At 45.2% G+C, this 24,267-nt stretch overlaps 1 protein-coding gene across 1 annotated transcript; it reads right to left on the reverse strand.

The window, feature by feature from the left end:
- Positions 1-773: 773 nt before the first annotated feature.
- Positions 774-24,012, reverse strand: si:dkey-37g12.1 (atrial natriuretic peptide receptor 1). The gene is made up of 27 exons (XM_036516632.1): positions 23,983-24,012; positions 22,587-22,776; positions 21,415-21,536; positions 20,171-20,260; positions 19,618-19,763; positions 19,165-19,289; positions 15,804-15,950; positions 14,833-14,987; positions 13,279-13,414; positions 13,016-13,107; positions 12,576-12,714; positions 11,533-11,611; positions 10,153-10,255; positions 9,577-9,675; positions 8,720-8,797; positions 8,446-8,621; positions 8,105-8,183; positions 7,731-7,896; positions 6,921-7,073; positions 5,573-5,747; positions 4,083-4,226; positions 3,688-3,811; positions 2,703-2,771; positions 2,328-2,502; positions 1,711-1,809; positions 1,346-1,437; positions 774-821 (listed from the first exon to the last, which is right to left on the reverse strand). The coding sequence occupies exons 1-27, from the start codon at positions 24,010-24,012 to the stop codon at positions 774-776; spliced, it is 3,231 nt and encodes a 1,076-aa protein (XP_036372525.1).
- Positions 24,013-24,267: the final 255 nt, after the last annotated feature.

Below are 24,267 nucleotides of genomic sequence, written 5' to 3' on the forward strand. Positions count from 1 at the left end.
AGCACAGGGAAGTGTGTCTATCACTTTTTTGAGGAGCACTTTTGATTCAGTGCTCCTCAAATTGTAAAATCCACAAGGATATCAAATGTGCAAGACAAATATAGTACATAATCATAATCCTTATGAACTGGAAAGTGGTGCAATTTTTTTTCAAAAGAATTTGTTCAGTGGACCTACACACTGTGCACTTACACAAATACAGTGCAACTGTAGTAATGATATAAATACATTATAAATACATGAAATAAGTTAAAACAAAAATGCTTCTCTTTGTAATATATAAGATGAATCATCTATTACTTTGTTGGTCAGGCAGACCAGGCAAATAGTTCTCAAAGTGTATTTTAAAACCACAGGATGAAGAGAAAAAAAAATCTTTGATACACTGTAAAGAAAAAAAGCCACTTTAAAAACAAGCTTATATAAAAAGGGGTACAATGTTTAACCCAAGGCAACCCTCCCTAGCCCTGTCCCTGCGATCTTCCTTTTTCCCTGCAATCTTCCTCTCATTTAAATCACCTGACAACAGGTGTGGCCAATTAAGCAATTAACCTGTTATCCAATGACTGAATAAACATTCTCACACACGCTGGCATTCTCATGCACGCAGCCTGACAAAGGTGAAACTGATGACAAAAAGCTTAGTTAAGGTAACAATAGTGAAATGATGTAATACAGGGCTGCCCTTAGCAGAGTTACACATACATTCACCAGTTAAGACCGGAGAGGAAAAGAATTTGTTCATATATGTGAAGAGTGCATATAATTAATTTTCATGGTTCCTCTCCCAGAAGCCAGAAAGTCCTCACTAGACCCTTTCCCTGTAAATGAATAAAAATGAGAGGGAAATGAATACAGCGCTGCTGAATGACAAATCATCAAAAGGACATTTTCTGCCCATTCCTGCTATTTCTGCAGAATATTCTCTATTGCTGCTATATACATACCATTCCATTCAGGTAAGATTAGGTACTAGCCATTAAACAGCTCCTGCTATTTTAATCCCATTCAATGCTTGAAATAGAAACCAGTCTCATTCCTCTAAATTTTCAAGGAACTCAGATTCAGGTCATATATTTAGCATATTACATTGAATATAAATTACATACAGATGTATTCATTTTACGTATTATATATATATTACATGCATATATTTGATAGAATTCTAGTGAGATGGAGTACTCTTAAGTTATTTGAATAAAACAATAAATATTATTTTAATTATTATTTAAAGGTGTTTACATCTTTCGCTTACAGATCTGTTGCTATGGGACTAACAGGGCAGTCAGTGGAAGTAAACCAGCAATAAGGCACTGAAAGTATGGAGAAGGCTAAACCACCCGACCTTCATGTGAATGTCTCCCCTCAGCTCCAAGCGGAACGTCCCAAACTTATCGAGGAGCGTCTTGGTCGAGCTGCTGACGTGGATCCTGAGAGCTGAGAAACCGAGACCAGAGGAGCACGTGACCCAAAACTGACCGAACACAGGCCCAAAGCTCTTCTTTCATCACAAAGACGACAACAGACTCCACAGTTAGCCTTAGTTAGCCTTTAGTTAGCTGGTGCTAATATTTATCTGAGGGCTAGTACTACAGAAGAGTCCTCACTTGTTCATGTTTATGCAAAGGGTAGCACTACAGCACGGTCCTCAGTTGGCTGGTTGAGTCTAATATTTATGTGTGGGCCAGCAGATGTGCGCTGTGGTCTTACGTGAGCCGTAGGACTCCATGCGGGAGGCGGTGTTCACGGTGTCCCCAAACAGACAGTAACGAGGCATTTTCAGACCGACCACTCCTGCCACACAGGGACCTGACACGTGCACAAACAGCACTAATCAGATTCCGATTTCAGGGGACTATACCATCATCATCTCTCTCTCTGTCTCTCTCTCTTCCTCTGTCTCCCTCGCTCTCTCTCTCTCTCTTCCTCTCTCTCGCTCTCTCTCTCTCTTTCTCTCTCTCTTGCTCCCTCTCTCTATCTCTCTCTCTCTCTCTCTTCCTCCTCCTCTCTCTCTCTCTCTCTCTTCCTCCTCCTCTCTTTCTCTCTATCTCTCTCTCTCTTCCTCCTCCTCTCTTTCTCTCTATCTCTCTCTCTCTCTTCCTCCTTCTCTCTCTCTCTCTGCTTCCTTCTCTCTCTCTCTCTCTCTTTCTCTCCCTCTCTTCCTCTTCCTCTCTCTCTCTTGCTCTCTCTCTCTCTCTGTCTCCCTTTCTTTCAAACTTACATAAAGAAACACACAGGCCTGCCATAACTGTTTATACTTCCTATACGCTTTACCGCCGGTGGGCAGAAGCCCACCTCTCTGTGGCTACCTCCACCTCGGCAGTCACCTGAGTGGAGTCCAATGCGGACTTTGAGCTGCTGATTGGGCAGGTGTTCGCTCTTGAACTCTGTCATGGCGTCCACTATTGCCAGAGACATCCTGGCTATTTCTTTGGCGTGGTCGTCCCCGTTTCTGATGGGAAGGCCCGACACCACCATGTAGGCATCACCAATGGTCTCTACCTGAGGAGGGTGATGGGAAAACAAAGGACCACAAATGATATATTGTACAGAAAACTACAAAGGACATTATTATTATTAGTATTATTATTACTATCAGTGCAGATATTGATAAAGGTAGAACATATGAGAGCAGACAGCCTGTGAAATATGATCTCATCATGGACTATTTTGACAGGTGTACTTGCTACTTGCTACTTTACCTTATATACATCATGGCTGTCGATGATGTTGTCGAAGAACGTGTACAGGTCATTCAGCACATTAACGACCTATGTGAGAGAGATACGCTTACTGTTTCCAAGTCTTAAATCAGCAGTATTGAATCTCCCGTTCTTATTTCAGTTTCAGTCAATTTTGAGGCGCCAAGTGCTCCCCCCAAAAACCCTCCCACCCCCCCACACCGCCCCCAGCTCATATCCCTCCATCAGCCTAAAATAGGCCGGTGCTTCATTTCACAGCTCTGACACTCCAACAGAAATGTGTTGTCAAGGATGGATGCTCCTGCTCTATTTGAATAATTATCACTGTCTGTAGTTTTCCTGTGCTTTGGAAGAACTCTGGTCTGGGGCCATCTCTCAGAGCCTGCAATCACCACTGCATCTGGCCCACTCATGCAGGTGGGTTGTTGCTGGAGGCAGAATACCATGATCAACTGAACAACCACGGAGGATAACCCCAGGGCACGAACTTTTGGCCAGCTCAACAATATCAGGATGACCCCCAGAGACAGAGGTCACTGAAAACCTGGAGTTGTAGCATTCCACAGCCCCAGGGCCCAACCTGGGAGCCTGAATGTGGCAGTCAAAACTGCTGTCTCTAGGCCTGGAGGTCTGGTGACTGTAACCTATCACAGCTGTTGTTCTCATGGCATGTGTTCTCGTTTTCTTTGATGTCTTACCTAAACCGCCGGGGAAATACAGTTTTCCTTCTGTGACGTCTGCTACTTTTGGTGCTCCGCGCCAAGGCAAATGTTTGCCGGGAACAAATTTGGCAAAACAGCGAAACTGCCTTTGAGAAATTGTGAGCTTCTGACGGAGCGCGGCCACAATAATCAGGAGCATTGCATGCTTCTTGATGAAAAGTGAGGATCTAAAAGGCCTGGTCTGCAGCTCTGAGCCTCATCCAGGCCTCACCGCCAAGCGTCTCCTCGTGTTTGGAGACAGGCTGACGCACGGCGCGGCTCACCTGCATCGGCGTGATGCTCGCAGACATGGCGGTGAATCCTTCGATGTCGCTGAAGTAGATGGTGACGCAGTCGTAGGTCTCGGCCCTCGCCGTCTTCCCGGTGATAAGCTGGACGGCGACGGGCCTGAAGTTAACAGAGGGGGAGAGAGGGGACACTTCTGAAATACGGGGAGAGGACTCGAGAAGCTCTTTGTTTACAAAAGAGCGGCTCCTCTGCCACGCTAGGGTTTGTAACGGCTCCTGTCACGGCGTCGCGGTGATCGATCTCACAGGCGTCTGTGATGACTAACGCTTCAAACACAGCCCAAACGACTCGGCCTTGCCGGGACAAGGAGCCGATTAGAGCGTGAAAATTCGAGGGGGCCGTCCTTCATTAGCCCCCCCCCCCACGTTACCTAGGCAACATCTGCGTGAGGAGGCTTTCGGCCTTGCGCTTCTCCTCCACCAGCTGGGCGGTGCGCTCGCTCACAATCTCCTCCAGGTTGGTGGCGTACTGCTCCATGCGGGACAGCAGGTCGTCCAGGATGTTGCCGCTCCCTCTGTTTCGGGGGGGGGCATAGGGGAGGGGGGTGGTGGGAGGGTGAAGATGTTTTATGACAAAAATAGACTGAGTACATGGCTCCAGTGAATTAGGACAACAGAAACACCATAAGGACAGAACAGTGGCGCTACACGCGCACAGCACCAGTCTTCTTATTTTACCAGTAAAATAAGAAGCATTAAGGACAGAACCGAACACCTCAGATAATTAATGAAGAAATAAAATCACGTCGGCGTTCTAATCTCGCACCACATCACCGGCGTTTCAACACCTCTCTTCACACCTAGCACGCAGAGAAGGGGGCCTTGTTATTCCGGAGAAATGTGATTCAGGTTGCCTCCCAGGCACTGATCTCATATTGCAAGCACGTTCCCACTTTAAACTTCTCAAACTTTTCTGGGTTCACGCTCCCTCTGTTTTCGAGACGGCGTTAATGCGGCTGGACTGGGCGTCGGAGTGATTCGGCGAGAGAATGCCGCAGTATGCCGTGCCGTGAGCGCCGGGTCCTTGCGGGATTGCCGTGCCGCCATAACGCTGCCTGACAGCGCCGATGTCCCGGGAGACACGCCAGCGCCGAGCTGCGTGGCACCGCACCCCGGAGGACAGCAGTCACGCAGTGTTTCTACAGCCCGATTACACGCTGTCAGCCCTGACTGCTGTTAACGAGCCCCAGCGACTTACCTCGTACCCCCCCGAGCCTTCCAGAGAACTTTCGAAAACAGTTACAGAAAGTTAATATCGAAGAAAGAGCACAAGTCAATGCACTAGTCTGTTCTGCATATAAAACACTCTCTTCTACACTCTCATATCACAGACTTTCCTTGGCTTTTCCAGTGCTTCAGTGCATGGCTGGCATGTGATTACTGACTAGCAGTCAGCAAATTTAGTGTTAAAGGTAAAATAGGAAGAATGTGGCGTGAGCATTTTTCATCCTTGATCCATAGTGTCCTGTTCTGGCATGTTTCAGTTGTGTGTGGCTGATCTGACCAAGGATCAGTTTAATCTCACTCCACATAATATATGAGTTTTGGATTAATCACTGCAATTCTGTCCCTGGAACAGCTGATCTTAGGATCTAGAGCAGCTGATATGGTCCTAGATCAGTTTAATGTCATTCCACATAACAGTGGGGTTTTGGATGTAGTGCATATCTGGCCCTAGATCAGTTCAACCTCAATCCACATAACAGCTAGGTCTATGATTTACAGTGGTTGAGCTGACCCCAGATCAGTTTAGTCTCACTCCACACAACGGCTGGGTTTAGGATGTTAGCTGACTGAGCTGACCCTGGATCAGTTCCCTGCAGACAGAAAGCACACACAGCAGCACAGGTTGATCTCTCACCCGCTGGGGCAGAGCCTCTTCACCACCACCTTCAGGGTGGAGAATTCGGGGCGCTCCGCCGGGCTCTCCCTCCAGCAGCACCTCATCAGCGTCTCCACGCTCTCGGGACACTCGGCCGGGTCAGTGTGGGGCCTGAGGGGGCTGCACCCCCCCGCCTTCACACGCTCCACCACCTCTGAAAGACACCGTCACAGAGACAGTGTGGAGCAGCCAGCAAGGACACTTCCCATTGGCTGCTACTGTCGGACTCTGCCGCAAGCTGAGGTTGGCAGGGATGTGTCTGCTACTTCCCAGGATGGCCACCAGAGGGCCTTGATGCTTCCTGTGTTCTATTTAGGTAATGTCTATCACCTGTGTTAATTAGCTATTGGTTTCGCCTGTGTTTTCTGTAATTTAAGCCCCGCTCTTTGTTCACGGATTTGCTCAATCTTGAGTTGTCAAAAGAGTTGTGTAATAACTCTTCTTTCGATTTTCCAGTAAAGAAACCTTCACTTTCTTTACACCAAACCTCTTGTGGCCTGAGTCACCTCTGCGCTTGGAATCTCCCTGCTCCGTGTCACAGAGCTATCAGACCAAGCCTTTAAACCGTGTTAGGGCTGCATTTTGGCGTCTTCCTCACCTGTTTTACGCTCCCAGTCGGATCTCACCGACGCGGTCCACTTGACCTGACGCCGTGCTCACGCCAAACCGACCCAGCGACTGACAGAGATGAGCTGGGCTGCATTCCTGCATTCCCAAGCCTCCCTCCCACTGCTCCCCGCCCCCTCTTAGCTACAACGACGGGCCCGTAAAACACCCAGAATGCAATGCAGAGGACATGGCAAACAGCAGCAAAGAGTGTCAACCTGCTGGGATGGATGAGCAGCTTTGGCAGCCTATATACCTCTGACATGAAGTGTGCCGAGGGGGTGTAATATATACAAGCATGCATACGTATATCTACATGTGTGTATATGTACATGTTTTGACAGGCGGTTCTGCACCGCTTGGCTTCGGTCTGTAGTAGAGGTGTGATGCATAAATATATACATGCATCCATAGATACTTGTATATATACCTATAGATACAAATTATATATATCTTACACTTCATTACATACATTACATGCACTTAGCAGACGCTGTGATCCAGAGTGACTTCCAGCATAATAGAACATACGTGTATCTATTCAATTAAATGAGCAACATATATCAATGTATATATACATGCTCTGTCAGCCAGTGCTGTACTTCTGGGCTTGTGTAGTAGGGTGTGATATATATGTAAACATGCATACATACATATACCGATACATATGCATTTACATATATCTATGCGTATACACATACTCTGACAGGAAGGACCATACCTCTGGGCTTCAGAGTGCAGTTGGGGATAAAGAAGGGTCCTCGGCGATACACGATCTCCTGGAAGATGATCCCGAAACTGTACACATCCCCCTTCTGGGTCCCTTTTGGGGACACGCCCTTCCTCAGCAGCTCAGGGGCTGTCCACAGCAGGCCTGCAGGCAGAGGGAGCAGCGTAGCACAGGAGGAGTGACTACTGCAAGCAAAGTGATGTGCGTCCCTCACACACCCGCCTCAGGAAGATTATAATTATCATTTTATATTATTCAACTTCCAAGCAAAGATCTGAGAGGAGGATTTTTAGACAGTCCCCACGCAATCATCCAACCTGTCCCATCCTCAAGTGTAAAAAACCCACTCGCCACTTCCTTCTTGTGTTAGCTGTTAACGGCACCCCCCCCCCAATCTCCTTCTTACATCTATTCCCATGTTTGATGACCAAAAAGGGGGGAGGGGGCAACAACCTCAGCCCCTGGCAAGGTGTGACCTCTTCCTCAGACTCCAAGCCAAAGATATGTACCCCTATAATCTCACCATCAGTGATGCCCCTTATTGTATTAAAATTCATACCTACTGAATTATTATCTGCTATCTCCCATGGCGTATAATGCAGCTTGGCCCTCTTCCTCACACTCCAAATCAAGATTGTTATTAGGATTAGTACTATTGTTAGCATTAGCATTTAATATTAGCATTAGCGTTAATGTTACTATTAACATTTGCGTTAGCGTTAGCATTAGCATTAGTATTACTCCGCCAGCTCCCATGTTGTACTGTGCAGCTGGGGGAGATCGCCCCTCTGAGCCACTCACGATGCCAGTCGTCACAGCAGCCCCAGGTCTCCCCTTTGACCTTCTGCCTCAGTTGTCCCAGACCGAAGTCGGTTACCTTCAGCACGAACCTGCTGTCCACCACACAGTTAGAGGAGGACAGGTGACCGTGGGAGCGCAGGGGGCTCCGGTGCAGGTAATCCATCCCCTGCAGGTGAGAGACAGCACCTGGTGTCCAGCAAAGCCTGGTCACCTTTCACACCTACTCTACCTTTACAATGTCCAGCAATGCGTGGTCACCTTTCACACCTACTCTACCTTTACAATGTCCAGCAATGCGTGGTCACCTTTCACACCTACTCTACCTTTACAACATCCAGCAAGGTCCAGACAGGTTTATACCTACAGTACCCTACCTTTACAATGTCCAGCATCAGAGAATACTTAAAGATGCAGTCGAGTTTGATGGAGTCGTTCCTCAAAATGTCCTGTAAAGAAAATCACACCATGGCATCAAGACATCACATTCATCATTTAAACTGGCTGACTGAAAATAACAATGGGGTAGAAGGCACTTGCATGACGTGCTGTAAAAATCATCAGCCCTTACCCCAAATATCATTTCACAGGTAAATGTTCCTGGAGTTTGAAACCCACTGAGGATTTGTGGAAGAAGCCAGTAGAGTATTTGGAAATGCAGTCAGCGTGTTTAACGGGACACACGCAGTGCATACTAAATAAACCAAACCCCCATCCCCGAGGGGTGGCCTGTGCCACTGAAGCACCCTGAGTGTGGTGTTTAAAAGATGAATGAGGGGCGAGGAGTACCTGCAGACTTCCTTTGGGACAGTACTCTGTCAGCAGGAAGGGCTGGGGGGGCTCCAAGGATCCCCCGAGGAAGCAGCAGATGTTTGGGTGGATTAAGTCTCTGCACTGCCCCGGACACAGCAACATGAGCCGCACAGGCGAGAGAACAGGTTAGGAATATTCCGGACCGTTCGTTAACACTGAGCACTACCGGCGAGGCGTACCTGTTTCAACTCCGTGATTAGCTCGTTGTTGAGGTTCACGCTTTTCACAAGCAGGAAACGGATCGAACAGATGTTCTCCTTGAAGGACAAACAACAACAGCCACAAAAAACTCAGAGAAATCCGTGAAAATGAGCGATGCATCCATTGTTATCTGTTTATTATTCTGCCCCGAGGCAACAAGAAATGAAGACTGCACTGCCTAATGCATAACAAGTTCGAATACTGGATTTGATGTGCCTCAGAGAAAGTCTGTCCAAAAGTATACAAACACAGGTGTGCACCTTTCCAAAGCTTGCGCTGAAGGGTGTCTGAGGAGGGGATGCAGACCCTAGAATGGAGCAGACATGTCCTGTTTGAGTAATACCTGCTCCCATGCTTTGTCTATCATGTGCGAACTACCTCATTAATGTCTGCCTCATTAAAGCAGATAATATGCTGATAAATTGCATGCCTGTCATCTGAGCAGTGGAGGGAATATACTATAACAGTCCTGTCTTCAGAGCAGTGGAAATGTACTGAGACAGAGATAGTCCTGTCTTCAGAGCAGTGGAAATGTACTGAGACAGTCCTGTCTTCAGAACAGTGGATATGTACTGACACAGTCCTGTCTTCAGAGCAGTGGAAATGTACTGAGACAGTCCTGTCTTCAGAACAGTGGATATGTACTGACACAGTCCTGTCTTCAGAGCAGTGGAAATGTACTGAAATAGTCCTGTCTTCGGAGCAATGGAAATGTACTGAAACAGCCAATATGACATGAGTGCCTGATCTATGAGACTTAAGACCTAAACACAGATAAGCCCCACACACATTAAGCTCGGTCCTAGCACTTAAAAATCAGTGGCGAGAGGCATACCTTATACACTGCGGTTCTGTGGGAGGAGAGCTCGCCTTCTATGCCGCCACCAATTGCTTCCCAAGAGGCATCTATGGATTTCTCATTGAAGTAAGACACCTTGTTAAAAAAGAAGGGAGTTACAAATTACGCCTGACATGTTATCACAATGGTCTACAACTATTGGATTTGTAAACCGGAAACATGAATAATGGATATCATATGGTGCTATTATTCTAGTATATTCATGGGATAGTGTACCGGATTTGTAATTTATTTACTTCAATTTTTTATTTACCTCTAATCCTGTCCCAATGAATCTGTAGGACTATGTGTTAGGTGCATGTAATGAATACAAATACAAAGCAAAATATAAGGTGCCAAATTCAAAGTGCAACAACAAATCCAAATATGATGTTACTGTTATAAAACCACAAGCGATAAAGCCCCCAACACATTTTACATTTAAAACTGAAGCTGACTGAAGCTGTCACTGTACAGTCTCAGAGGACATGCTGGGTGCCTCAGGTCAGGTTAGTCAGGGGAACAGCCTTTGAGAGATCAGCAGCCCTTTGATGGAACAGTCAGCCCCTCTACCTTGCATGCTGAAGATGAGGGGCGGTGCTCTGACACCATTGTGACCTCACTGTGGCTGATCTTCCATGACATCATCGAGGCCTTCTCCTGGAGCTTGTACTGCCTGAAACAAATCCAGTAATGTGTGTCACCCCCTGCGTTCAAACTGCATTCTGAACCGTGTGAAAAATTTTGTGTTTGTGTGTTATTTGTTTCACCAGATTGTGTTTATCTATTATCAAGACTTAGATGAAGATCAGACCACATTTTAGCGGCAATTAATGCAGGAATGCAGGTGATTCCAAAGGGCTCACAAACTTTTTTTCCCACAACTGTGCATTCAATGGGCCTGAAGCAGTCCTCAAAAGCTTCCATTTGATATTTCCGCTTCTGAACAATTCTATTCTCAAAGGGAAAAGAAGAAAATTCCATTTCGTAATGCTTCTACTTCTGAAAATGTCTTGTTCTGATTCTGTGGATAGGTCATCAGCACTATTGTGAAACAATGCTACTTCAAAGGCCATATTAATAACAGTAATTCTTTGAACCGAAACTCTACATTGTTCTCCTGGGTTACGTGAACAAGTTCTGGAGACATTTAACTGTGCCACCATTTGATATCCCTGCTTTGCCAGGGATTAAGAAAAAGTTACAATCTGATTAGAGCATAGCTCATCTTCAATCATATTCATAATCCATAAACATTAATTCTTGATAAGAGCCGTATAGCCTTGCAAGTTTTTTTTTTTTGAAAACTACAATGGATTTCAGAGTCTCAGGATTTGGTGCAAGAAGAAGAGAATTACCACAGCCTTGGAATAAACTTATGTGAAGATAACACTGTAACATTCTACCTCAAGCCCACTTAAAAGGCACCCAATGTGATATACGAGGTTATTAAACTCAGGAAAAGAATGTGTAGATGCACACAACGTTTATAAATCAGGGTTTTTGTGGTGAACACTTGGTACTGCATGTCCTAATAAACATTGCCCTGGGGTACGTTTCCAAACACTTTCAGTTTTTTTTTTTTACCATAATTACTGTAATCATTCATTCCTGAGTACCACTGAAATGTACATACTAAATGATGCTTTTCAGGTAAACTAGGGACCATTCCTCAGAAATAGCTACCTGTTAAGCGCTCATTAAAATGCTAGTTTTGCTCTCCATTTAGAGCTTGTCAGTCTTAAGGTAGCCAGGTTGTCTTGTTCAGCCAGGCATCACTTTGCCTGGCTTCATCTGATCTTCATCTAGCGTAGACTGAGAGAGACTTCAAATGAGACTGCACATCACATCAGTTTCTGAGTAAAACTGGGATTGCTTTGCTGTAGGATCAAGGTTAATTCACACCCTCTTCTCTCCGATGGAAGGAATTCAGAAAGTGTGCCTGCCAGTTACCTGTACAGGAGACCTATGCCAAGTGCCCCACAGGCAAACACACTGACAATGAGCCCCATGGCAATCCTGAAGCTCCTCTCTGAAAAACACACAAAATTGCATTTAACCACGTCAAATTACAGACCTTTCAGGGGCCTGCATTACCAAATTACGACCCATAATAATAGTAATGCAGGGTAACATGTCTGTACTTTCATACATTTCTGGATCTGGCTTTGAAACCTCTCAGCCATTCAGCTAATAGGTGATGTCCTTACCCCCGGAGGAAGAAAGCATGAATGAGTAATATGCAATAAGATCACAGTAAACACAGAGTGATGGCATAATTTGCATCCAGCTAATTCTACACTAAGTAATATGAGTTCTTAGCAATCTGTGGCTGACCTAACCACACAAGGTATATCAGTTTTCCTGATGCTTATGAAGTCCATCCAGTGACATTAAAAAAAGAATATATCAAAAGTGAGAACTGTCGCATAAGCTTACCTAAGCTTCTTTTATTTGAAATAAGTATACCTGTAGAGCTGAGGGAACATTAAGAATCCAATATTGTTATGGAAAATACATATTTCAACATACAAAGAATTGGCAGCTTAGGCCTAGGAGGCACCTGTGAATAATTCAGGGTCACCTAAGGCACCCCCTGTCCAAGGCCAGAGATGAAATGAGTTTGTCGACCTTATATGTGATCCCTGAAGAATGGGCCTCTCTGCAGCACCAAGCAGCATAGCAGAACAGCTCACGGAGCCACAGTGGGGACACTGACAAAGAGCTATAGTGACCCCTGCTGGTGCTGTGCCACACTGCGGCCGCTCTAACATCCTCCACAAGCATTGCTGGAGCACAATGGGACATGTTATAATATCAGCAGGGGCTCAAGGGTTTTTAATTAATTAGGGAATATGGATTCAAATGGAAAACCACCCTGCTCAAATGGGAAACCACCCTGCTCACAGATATTTGCTTTTCCTTCGGAGTCTGAGGTTAAAACCAAACTATTCTGACAGGAAAGCAACGTGGGAGAATAGCCAGAGGCAGAGTACCAGTATACGGGCAGTTCTCCCCTCTGAAGCCGCACTCGGGAGTGTCCAAAGGGGCCGTCTTCCTGCCTCCTGGCCATCTGATTTCCACTCCGCTCACTTTCTCGTAGGTCTTATTGGTTCCAAAGTAGTTGGCAATCACCTGTGTGAAGATTCACACGCACACAGCATGAAAGAAAATCATATCCTCCTACACTCTGCTGATGATCATAGAAAAAATTTATGGTTACATAATATAGTGAAGTAGTTCAGATGAATCTATGAAATAAATTGAATTTAATTAAAAAAAAGTTTAAATGTAAATGGACATCAAATCTAAAAGTACTTCTTTTGTAAGATTGTAATTTTGTAATAAAACTTTTGGCACATATAGCTTTTTGCATCTGGGAGATATATTCTGTCATCTCAGGCTTATAGTCACCAATACAGCTGAAATATGTCACCTCAAAGTCCCCATTGCTGCTCTGGATGTGGTGCATCATGTAAGCTGACTCTCTGTCCCCGTTCTGATCGATGGTCACGTCACCCTGAATGCCTGCATCCACATAACAGAGGGAAGTAACGCCATGATCATCCGCTTCATTTCAGGACAGACTCACAGTCCGCCAAGGATCAGGGACGCAACCCCCTTCCCACCATCCTTTGCTGAAGCTAAGGTGAGCTTCATGCCTCAGATTGGCCACATAACTAGCCTCTAGCGCCTCACCTGTGATCGTCCTATTCCACATCTTGCGAGTGACGGCGGAACCGTCGTAGGGGTTGCCGTTTTCGGACAGCGTTTCGTTCAAGGCCTGAGCGTACAGCCACACAGAATCGTGGGAGAGAGCAGCCAGAACTGACACCTGTCAGTCACAGCAAAAAAAAAAAAGCCAAAAACTCATTTAAGCTTTGCGACTGTGATGTCATAATTATTCCTGGAATTATTCAACAGAGGAACACTTGTAACCAATGCGATTCCTTCATATACTACAGCCATGTGTGCAGACAGTTATGTAAACTGCAATTATAAAAGTTTAAAATATATATTCTTACTGTGATCAACAATGACATTTCTTCTCAAAAGTGAAAATTCAGTGGATATGAATTTCCAAACAATGTGTATGCATTTGTTGGAGATATTGAAGGTTTGCTGTTCGATGTGGGTATTAATTTTAGGGGTATTCATTTTATGTTGGGAGTCTAAGTGCATGCGGTTGAGATTGTTGACCCCCAATCCTTTTTCGACATCATAAAGAGAAAAAATGATCGCAGAAGGCATGGAGCAATGGTCTGAACAGCTGAAGCAGAATGGAAGTGACAGGCCGGATTTTTAAACTAGCAGATGGAACCAGTTTATCCAGGTTTGTCTCACACGCACTGGTTTAGGAGTGTTGTTAGCCTGGTCTGACACTGTTGCTCATTCAACTTGAACGGATACACTTCTCTTCTTTTTACGCTGGAAGTCACTCTGAATGAGAGCGTCTGCTAAGTGAATTTAACGTAATGTATTGTAACATAGGTGCCCTTAGGGGTTGTCTGCAAATTCTCCTCCCAAATCTGTAGCATAAAAAGGCACAATATGCTTCACTCTCAATAGCCTTGTCCTCTTCTGGAGCCTGTAAGGGACCATGTAACCTCGTACAGCACACGGCGATCACTATGAGGATAAAGGAGCCCACAGCCCCGCCTCCACCAAAATCCACAGTGTACTGCGGGCCCAGACAGCTCCTCTTGATGGGATTATAACTGTTATTATTCACTTATTTGGCAGACGCTCTTTTCTGGAGCGATTTGCAAGGCTTACGTGCCTTGGTACATTAAGTACGTATCACAGGACAGCACTCACAAAAACAACGCTAACAGATGCAGAGACAAAATCTCCCCGAATCTGCATCAAGCAGAGAAACATTTAACAACTAAAATGCAGGCCTCCATTCAATGAACATTTACCCTTAACTTTGACAAACAGATGAATGCCAGCATTACTTTTTTTAATACAAACCTTTTTGGTGATTGCTTAACTATGTCAGACCGCTTATGAAAAATGAATAAATAAATAAATAAATAATAGGGACAGTTGCACTTAGGTGTGAGTCAGAGTTTAGGACTGAATCCAGTCCAATGGGTATCACCTTTATTCTGAGGTGCAACAGACACACATCATATTAAGTGGACATCAGCATAAAAGCATCATCTCCTTGAGTCACTGTGTTTATGTGCTGCCACACGTGCGTAAGGGCAACGTTACAGACGGTCGAAGCTGGCGTTCCTCAAAGCCCACCTTCTCGTCAGGTGCGTAGACGTAGCCGAAGTCTTCTCTCGACCTGCGGATGACATCGGCTGAAAAGTTCTGGTAGCGCTCCGTGTCGGGTTTGTAGAGGGACAGGCGGAAGAGAGCCGAGTAGGCCTTCCTGGCCATGGAATCGTACATATCTCCTGGGATACATATCGTATAATACCCAGTCATATCATACATCTCACCAAACCGTATCACATCACATATCATATAATACCCAGTCATATCATATATCACATCACATCATATCATATCACATAATGCCAGTAGAAGCAAAGCAGGTATTAGATATGATTATTTATATTCGTGAGGTGCTCTCTCATGAATCTCTATTGCTTATTTGTCATTGACTGAAAATCCACCATTATAATCATTGCTCACATGTAAAAAAAAATTCAGTCAATGCATTTAAGACTTCAAATTTGCTATTCTTTATTTAATATTTTCTGTAAGAGGAGAGGAATAAATAACAGAAAATATTAAGTAAAAAACAGCACATATGAAGTGCTGAATCCACTGACCATTTTTTGTGCAAGCCATGCTTATAATTACAGATTTACTCTACTTGGTTGAAGCACCACCAAACTAACAGATTAAGCACTGAAAGTCAGGTGAACTTTTTATTCACTGACTGAAAATACAGGTTTGTACTGTATGAGAAAGTGTAATTATTACTCATTAGAGTAATCTCATTTAGAAAAGCAGCGAAAGGAGCAGAAAATCGCATAAGGTCAAGTCAAATGTTAATACAGCGATTCTCAAAGCCGCAGCTGTGTCCTCTAGCAGACTCGGACGCTGATGCGTGCTGACTTCTGCCTGGAGGACGTCTCAGAACGCAGCGCCACGCGGTCCAAAGCTAACCGGTACAGCGCGCATGCAGAATATTGCGTAACGCAGCACACACATGCCAAAGCTGTCACTTGCATTACCGGGGGGGGTTGTTTGGTGTGACGCACCTCTTTTCCAGTTGAAATCGCCGAACATGTCCTTCTGCTCGTAGGGCTCGAAGCAGAAGAAGACGAAGTCCCCGTTTGTGCGGCCCGCTTTGTAAGCTTCGATCAGGAACGTCCTCACCGCTCCTCCACTGGCGGATATCACAATGACTGGAGAAACATGAAACACTGCGATACTGCGGGGGCCGCACAAACTGTGACAGTATGTACGCTGTTAAGATGCTGCAACACCACACACCACTACAGTACCACAATACCACACACTGCTACAGTGCCACAATACCACACACCACTACAGTACCACAATACCACACACTGCTACAGTACCACAATACCACACACTGCTACAGTACCACAATACCACACACCGCTACAGTACCACAATACCACACACCACTACAGTACCACAATACCACACACCGCTACAGTACCACAATACCACACACTGCTACAGTACCACAATACCACACACTGTTACAGTACCACAATACCACACACTGCTACAGTGCCGCAACACCACACACTGCTACAGTACCACAATACCACACACTGTTACAGTACCACAATACCACACACTGCTACAGTGCCGCAACACCACACACTGCTACAGTACCACAATACCACACACTGCTACAGTACCACAATACCACACACTGTTACATTTACATTTCGTCATTTAGCAGACACTCTTATCCAGAGAGACTTCCAACGTGCAAGTACAAAGTGCATTTAATAAAACAGCAAGAAATGTTGTATAAAACAAGAACGTGTACATGATTCAACAAATACAGGAAATGCAATATTTCCGCTATTACAAGAGCTTACAAACACTGTCACGACACTGCAATACTACACACTGCTTCATCAGTGCAAGACTGCACACTATTTGAATATTACGCTGTTGCAAGACCACAGCACTACACACTGACTCCTGCCCTTTGAGTCTGAGGAGGTTATAAAGTAAACATCATCATCACTTCTCTGCTGCTATGTAACTGTCAGTTCATTACAGGCAGTTTATTTTCCTGCAGCTGGTAAGTGTGTGGTAGCAGTAGTGTGGCATAGTGTATCAAAGCAGGTCTCCCAACTCAAAGGTCACTGGTTTGTCTCCCAGGCGGGACGGTGCTACGGTACCCTCAGGTAAAGCGCTCAGCCCAGAATGCCTCAGTAAGTGCCTCTCTGCATTATATCGCTGTGTGTGTCGTTCCGCATGGCTCTGCTCAGCCAGCAATGTAGCATAAGCGCTCTAAGCATTGCTGACAAAGAGCCAGAGAGAGTCCTTCAGAAGGAGTTATCTCCACACTAGAGGGTCACGAGCCGTGATCAGAGCCCAGTGCCAGAGCCTTCAGTCTGGGGGAGGGTGCAAAGGGTTCCCTGGAGAGGCAGCCACAGCTGTTAGATAAGCGGAGCGCTCAGCACTCTGTCCCACGGCCTCTGAGAAGCGCAGGGTCTCTGAGGGCATCCCTGGCTATCTCTGCCCAGCCCAAAGTGCTGGGGATTTTCCTTTTTTTCATATCTGTTGCTTCTAAGCAGCTCACCCAACCTCGGCTATCAGCACTGAGGACAAACAGGTTTTACTGAGTACAATTTACAGGGCTGCGCAGGGCTATGGCAAGATGCTATCCAGGGACTGAATAACACAATTAAACTATTCAGTGGATTAATCAGACAACCCACACAAAGGTGATATAGAGAAAATGTGGGTTTTGTTGTTTGATCAGGTGAGTTATAGAAGGTTACTCACGCTACTATGTGGTTACTGAGACGTGTCTTTGGACAGGGAAAAAGTGGGTTATCCAGTTGTTCCAGGGCAGCCCAGGTTCTACCCACTGTAATTGGCTGGGTTTTTCTCTCCTCACTGTGGCCTGTCTGCTGTTAGCTTTAAACTGGCTACAGCGTCACAGGAAGCAGGGGTGACACTCTCCCGTGCTCCCCTGGGGAGACAGGGGACATACTCGTGGAGTTCCCATGATCCTCTGCTCTCACTTCCCGTGAAAATGCAATGTACTGTACATTAAAGTAGTACTGTAATTCAAGGTATAATTGTTTCGCACAGAACTTCAAATTTATTGCAGTTATGACATATTGATAATTTTGTTGCTAGTTTGTTATTTAGACATGCACATGAAAGATTGGATAAGCATATTAAAAAAGAAACACATCTTTTAAACTAAAGTTTACATATTTCAGATGTCTAGACAAGCATGACAGTGTGATCAGAAAAAATACAGTGAATGAAATTTTTATGTTATTGCCCATATCTAATTAGAGAGACAAGATAGTCATGGGCCATTTCACTATGATGCATGTCATTTAACTGTCATATGAGTATTAAAATGCAGAAATTATATTAATTAATGTACAATACACCAAAAATAGCCATGTGCCCGTTGTGATTAAAAATAAAACATTGACTGTTGAATGAACATCAGAAGGAAGGACCTATTCCTATTTTTCAGGATAAGATCATTTAACAGGGGTGGCAGATTAGTGAAGATTAAATGGAGGTTCCGGAACGTGTGCTTTTCCGTGTTCCGCTTCAGCTATCGTATAGCCCTGACTTTTGATCCCTGGACCATGTGACCACGTGACTGGCCTTTGTAAGATCCAACAGCTCTCCGTGCTCATGCATATTCATCTCTTGACATTATCTTAACGTTAATGTAACCTTACTGCCTGTCACGGAGTGTTACTCCAATTGTACAGGGGAGTCCTTTGATTTGGGGCATAAAACAGTGTAACACCTAGGAGATTCAGAACATGGAAGCTGGAATGTGGTAGCCCATACAAAGAGTCCTCAGATAAGTATTGTATCTTCCTGGGACAAGAAGATACAATACCTCCTGGGACAAGAAGATACCTCTGAGATAACCAAGAGGTATGGATATTTTTAATGATATATAATGATAATATTTACATTAAACTGATCCAAATGTACCAAATCATGATGCATTATGACCACATACAATTGCTGATCTCATGTCCAGATTCAATCAAGTCTCTATCCTTTACTTTGAAGAGTATGACTTTTAAGCAACTGCCAAACTAAAAAAAAATAGTGTAGGAAGCACTCAAGAACATGACAGGCCTGAAAACCATATGATTTAAGAATATTGTGGACAGGTTAATCCCAGGCTAAAAACCGATCTGAATTTAGGATATCGCAGACAGATTAAGTCCAGGCCTAAGAGCAATCTTAGTTAGTTAGGGACATTTAAGCCTGGACTTTACCTATTTGAGCTAAAGACATTACAGATAGGTTAAGGACACTGTGGAATGTTTAAATTCAGACCCAAGGGCCTGGGTGAGTGTGACCATGCATGTGTAAGCAGCAGACAGAACTGCAGACAGAGAGGGTACCCACTGCGTGACACCGCTGTCACCTCTCTCAGGATCTGGGCAGCTGCTTGGGACCCGTTGCTGTTCTCGTCCTGGTCACTAAACCCCAGATATTTGGCCACAGTGATGCCATTATCCTCCGCCGTGTATCTGTGGCAGGTATAGAAAGGAAGTTGGAGCCATTGGCTGGAATTCTGTCAGGGGTGCGCTGGAAACCCTACACTGAATGAGGCTGCACATGTGTAGACAAATGTGTGGAAAAAAAAGTGTGTAGTAAATAATGCAATGAATAATACATAATAACAAAATATGGCATCTTGTATATATGAAAAATTATATATATATGAAGAAGGCAATGGCTGATTTATTTTCAAATAAATGCAATTTATCCGGATGTATGCTGAAAATGAATTGCCATATTTTAGATTGTGGACCAGGCTGCTCTCTCACAGGTGTGACCCAGGCGCCCTGGCCGTACCGGATGCCCTCTGCAGGTATGGTCCAGGTAACGCGGTCGTTGTAGATGATCCCGATGTGCCTCCAGCCAAACTTCTCACAGATCTTCACAAAGAAGGAGCCCATCTTGGTGAAGGGTCCGAACACTCTGGTCAGAGTAGGGAACTCCTGCCCTCACAGGGAGGAGGGGAGGGGAAAGACAATGATGATGATGATGAGGAGGAGGAGGAGGAAGAGGAATTGTATTAACATAGCATCCTTCCGTGGTTGTCTATGTAAAGCAATAGTGTAGGCTAGCCCAGACATCCTGTGGCATCTTACGTAACAAGTATATACAGATATAAAGTTGTGTTTATGTGTGGACCTGCCTGTGAATAATCAAATAATCAATCCTTCATTCTCCATACACAACTGTAATAAACAGCCCTTTCAATAAAGTCCCTGAAACAGACATTTAATGTTCTTTTGAGCACACCTCTGGTCTAAATCTACAAATCCCTCAGACTGATAATTGCTGCAGACTCACTTGCACATTTCAGTGGCACACTTTCTACGGAATAGAGCAGAATTCCCACCTTCTTGCCCAGAAACTCCTGGCCTGCACAGATCGGACTGACCACAGCGATGTTCCAATAGGCTGCCAGCCTGGCCACCTGGGAGCACACCTGAGAGACAACAACTACGTCATTTTAAGAACGTTTCCTTCATCACAGCTGCGTGATCGGATTGCTAAAATGACAGTGATTATGATCCTGGTTGTTAGCGGCAGCAGCAGGGGCAGTCAAAGCAGCAATATTCAGTAACATTACATAATGCAAATTCTCATCAGGACCATCAGCTCTGCTCTGACTGGACCCATTCATCACATTAAACAAATCCAAATCATAATTTTATCAATTAGTGCTGATCTGCTTACTATAATGGACAGAACAGTTTGTGTCTTCACGCCACAGTGAGAACTGACAGAGAATCTCACAAGGGCATAGCAGTCTTAGTGGGAATTGCTTACCATTAGTATTAGCAGTAGTGGTAGTAGGCTAGTGATAGAAGTAACACTAGGCTTGTAGTAGCAGTAGTAGTGGTAGTAGTGGTAGCAGTGATAGCAATAGTAGTGGTAGTAGTGGTGGTAGTACTACTACGAGTAGTACTACTAGTAGTAGTCTTAGCAGTAGTAGGTCTATAGTACTACTACTACTAGAACTCCTAGCATGAGTACTTGTGGACCAGTAGTAGTAGCAGTAGTTATAGTAATAGCAGTGGTAGCAGTAGGCCAGTAGAAGTATAGCAGCTGCAGCTGTATTGTATAATAGCAGTAAATTCATATTGAACATCAGGACTGCAGTGTGGGTGTGCAGGTGGAGCTGAAGCTCTCACCTGTGAGCAGCAGGTCTCACCTGTGAGCCGCAGGTCTCACCTGTGAGCAGCAGCTCTCACCTGTGAACCGCAGATCTAACCTGTGAGCCGCAGGTTTCACCTGTGAGCCGCAGAATCTCACCTGTGAGCCGCAGGTCTCACCTGTGAGCAGCAGCTCTCACCTGTGAACCGCAGATCTAACCTGTGAGCCGCAGGTTTCACCTGTGAGCCGCAGAATCTCACCTGTGAGCCGCAGATCTCACCTGTGAGCAGCAGAATCTCACCTGTGAGCCGCAGATCTCACCTGTGAGCTGCAGATCTCACCTGTGAGCTGCAGATCTCACCTGTGAGCAGCAGGTCTCACCTGTGAGCCGCAGAATCTCACCTGTGAGCCGCAGCTCTCACCTGTGAGCAGTACGTCTCAACTGTGAGCCGCAGAATCTCACCTATGAGCCACAGGTCTCACCTGTGAGCAGCAGGGCCCTATGAAGGCGCTGTAGTTGCGGCGGTGTTGCAGGGTGACGATCTTCCCTGCGCCTGTAACCGCGCTGCACTCATCGTCCACATACTCGTACTCCAGCCGGTGACCTGCGCAGGGTTACAGAGCAACATCGCTGAATCCACTGCACAACAGCAGTGCACCCCAACCCCCCTCCACACCCCTCTAACTGCACCCTCACTCACCCCCAACCCTCATACACCCCCTCACACATGCTGATCCCTCTTTCCCTCTCAAACAGCCGGCCTCCGCTGCCATCTTTGATCGGGTTCTGCGAAGCGTTCTCTGCCCTCGACACGTGTCCCTCCTGACAATGCTGAGGACGTTACGTAAGGGAGCAGCTGTGGAATCAGCCCTCCGGAGGGAGAGGAGATCACAGAGGCGCACTGGCATGTGGACCCCCTGTGATGAGCAGGGATGCTGACCTGCAGCACTCTGACCCCCAGCTCTCCTCAGGTGGACGAGGAGAGACCAATTTGTGGAATTACTGTTACAAGAGGAGATGGACCTGAATGGAGTGGACTGATGTAAATTCACTCTGAAAGCTCTCATGTCTGAGGGCAGATGATGGTCATGGGAAAGGCTTCGGCATCAGCCTTTAATGCTTTCACATGTTAGGCAGGAACACGTATGACAAGAATAGCAATAACTACAATGATGTGAAGCTATTTTGAAACTTGGTGGAGCTGAAAGATAACATGATTAACCTTACAGAATCAAGCCCCCACATGAAAGCCAAGAGACGGAGTTGCAAGTGTCTGTGTCCTGATTTATACAAGATAAAGTTGTAAACAATGCTCTTGAGGTTGCAATGTTCATAGTCTCATGATGGGGGTTATTGATCTGAATGTCAGGCTTACCGAACTGGTGTAAAGAATTCAGGAAACAATTACAGTGTCCAATCAAGGTTACAATGAACCTTGAAAAAAACAATACACATCCAACCAGGACTTAACTGAGATTAGGAAACAGTTTTAATAAAACCTGAGAAACAGGTCTGTAGCCAATCAGAACTGAGGAAACAGCTATAATGAGATGTCATAATGTGTATTTACATTTATCGTCAATTTATCGCCATGTGAGATTTACAACTGAAGCAGCTACAGACGCTCGCGGATCTCAGGGTGCGTACGGCTGACCTGGCAGCAGGTCCGGGCTCCTGTTGACGGCGTCGATGGCGATCAGGGCTCCTGCCCCGATTCGGCCCACGCTGAACGGCATGGACGCGTTGGGCATGGAGATCAGCAGGGTGAGGGTCGCACCCCTCCCCTGGGGCAGGAGCAGCATTAGGGCCTCCAGCACCAGAGCTCCAGTGATGGCCTCCATCAGCTACAGGAGCATGCAGGAAACACACAGGTCAGGATCACACTGCTGTGCCTCCAGAGCTGGCAGAACACAGTGAGATATTTACATTCACACACAGCGAGATATTCACATTCACACAGCGAGATATTCACATTCACACACAGCGAGATATTCACATTCACACAGCGAGATATTCACATTCACACAGCGAGATACTCACATTCACACACAGTGAGATATTCACATTCACACACAGTGAGATATTCACATTCACACAGCGAGATATTCACATTCACACACAGCGACATATTCACATTCACACACAGTGAGATATTCACATTCACACAGCGAGATATTCACATTCACACACAGCGAGATATTCACATTCACACCTATTCATCTGTCAGACACTCTCATCCAGACCACCTGGAAAAGGGTACACAGGTGCGTGCAATAGGACCACATGAACAACAGTACTTGCACAAAGACGTACGATCACATTTGAACACGTGTCCAAGCGTTACAGTAGCCAGCAGTGAAAATTCAAACTGGGTCCTACAATAACCAAAACTTTCATTAGTCCCAGTGTATGAATCAGTGCAATAACACCCCTTAACCACTGCACGAAGAGGCAGGGTTCAACCGCCACATTAATGAGAGTTACAGCTTTCTGCTCGTTTCATCACATTACATTACATGCATTTAGCAGACGCTCTTATCCAAAGTGACTTCCAGCACAATAGAACATAAGTGTGCCCATTCATTCACTCATTTAAGCTCACAACACTCCCAGACCAGTGAGTGTGAGCATAACGCTATTCAAGCCCTACCACAAGTTAACTTGTGCACTCTGACAAAAGCCAGGTATCCTACGATGCAACAGTCCCTAGAACACAAATTCATAATATATCATAATACTACACATAATATTAACATCAAATGCAAGAAGTAGCAGGTGTTAGGGGGTGGGAATAGAAGCAACTTCAGTAATCACTGGTAGTCAGTATTTCTCATACTGTTCTGTATTGATATTTGTGTCATTAATAACAGTCTATTCTCTTCCCATCAATGTCAACATATTGGTTAAAAGGGAGTAAGTGATACAGGCTGTCACACTGAATAAATATGGCAGTGGTCATAACTACTGCACTGGGAGGTGCAATGAGATTGAAATGTAAAAAATGAAATTAAATGAAATAGGATAAATGTGCTATGTCGGACCATTCTGACAATCCCATCAATCGTTAAGGAGAGCTCCATTTTTCCTTGTTTCATATTAGAAGTGAATAAAAACGGACACCTTGTTATTTATGTATTGGGTGTGTTTGAACAGTTTGTTCTGTTCAGTAGAGGTAGCTAATGGCTGTAACGTAATGTCTTTGCCTGCAGTGGCAGAAATTGATCAAACCTTCAAAAGGAAAAACAGATAGAGGCAAAAAAAAAAAACAGGCAAAACACCAGCAGATGGTCCTGCTGTGAGCATTATGACAAGATAAACGTCAAAACAGATCAATA

This window comes from Megalops cyprinoides, chromosome 22, assembly GCF_013368585.1.
Source record: "Megalops cyprinoides isolate fMegCyp1 chromosome 22, fMegCyp1.pri, whole genome shotgun sequence".
In the NCBI taxonomy this organism is placed as follows: domain Eukaryota; kingdom Metazoa; phylum Chordata; class Actinopteri; order Elopiformes; family Megalopidae; genus Megalops; species Megalops cyprinoides.

Excerpts from the sequence above, each read along its gene's own strand:
- si:dkey-37g12.1 (XM_036516632.1), bottom strand. The coding sequence starts at position 24,012 with ATGGAGCTCTCCTTAACGATTGATGGGATT. Across the intron at positions 8,622-8,719 it reads TAATCACGGAGTTGAAACAG|TGCAGAGACTTAATCCACCC; the intron begins GTACGCCTCGCC and ends TGTCCGGGGCAG. Across the intron at positions 7,897-8,104 it reads TGATGCTGGACATTGTAAAG|GGGATGGATTACCTGCACCG; the intron begins GTAGGGTACTGT and ends TCTCACCTGCAG.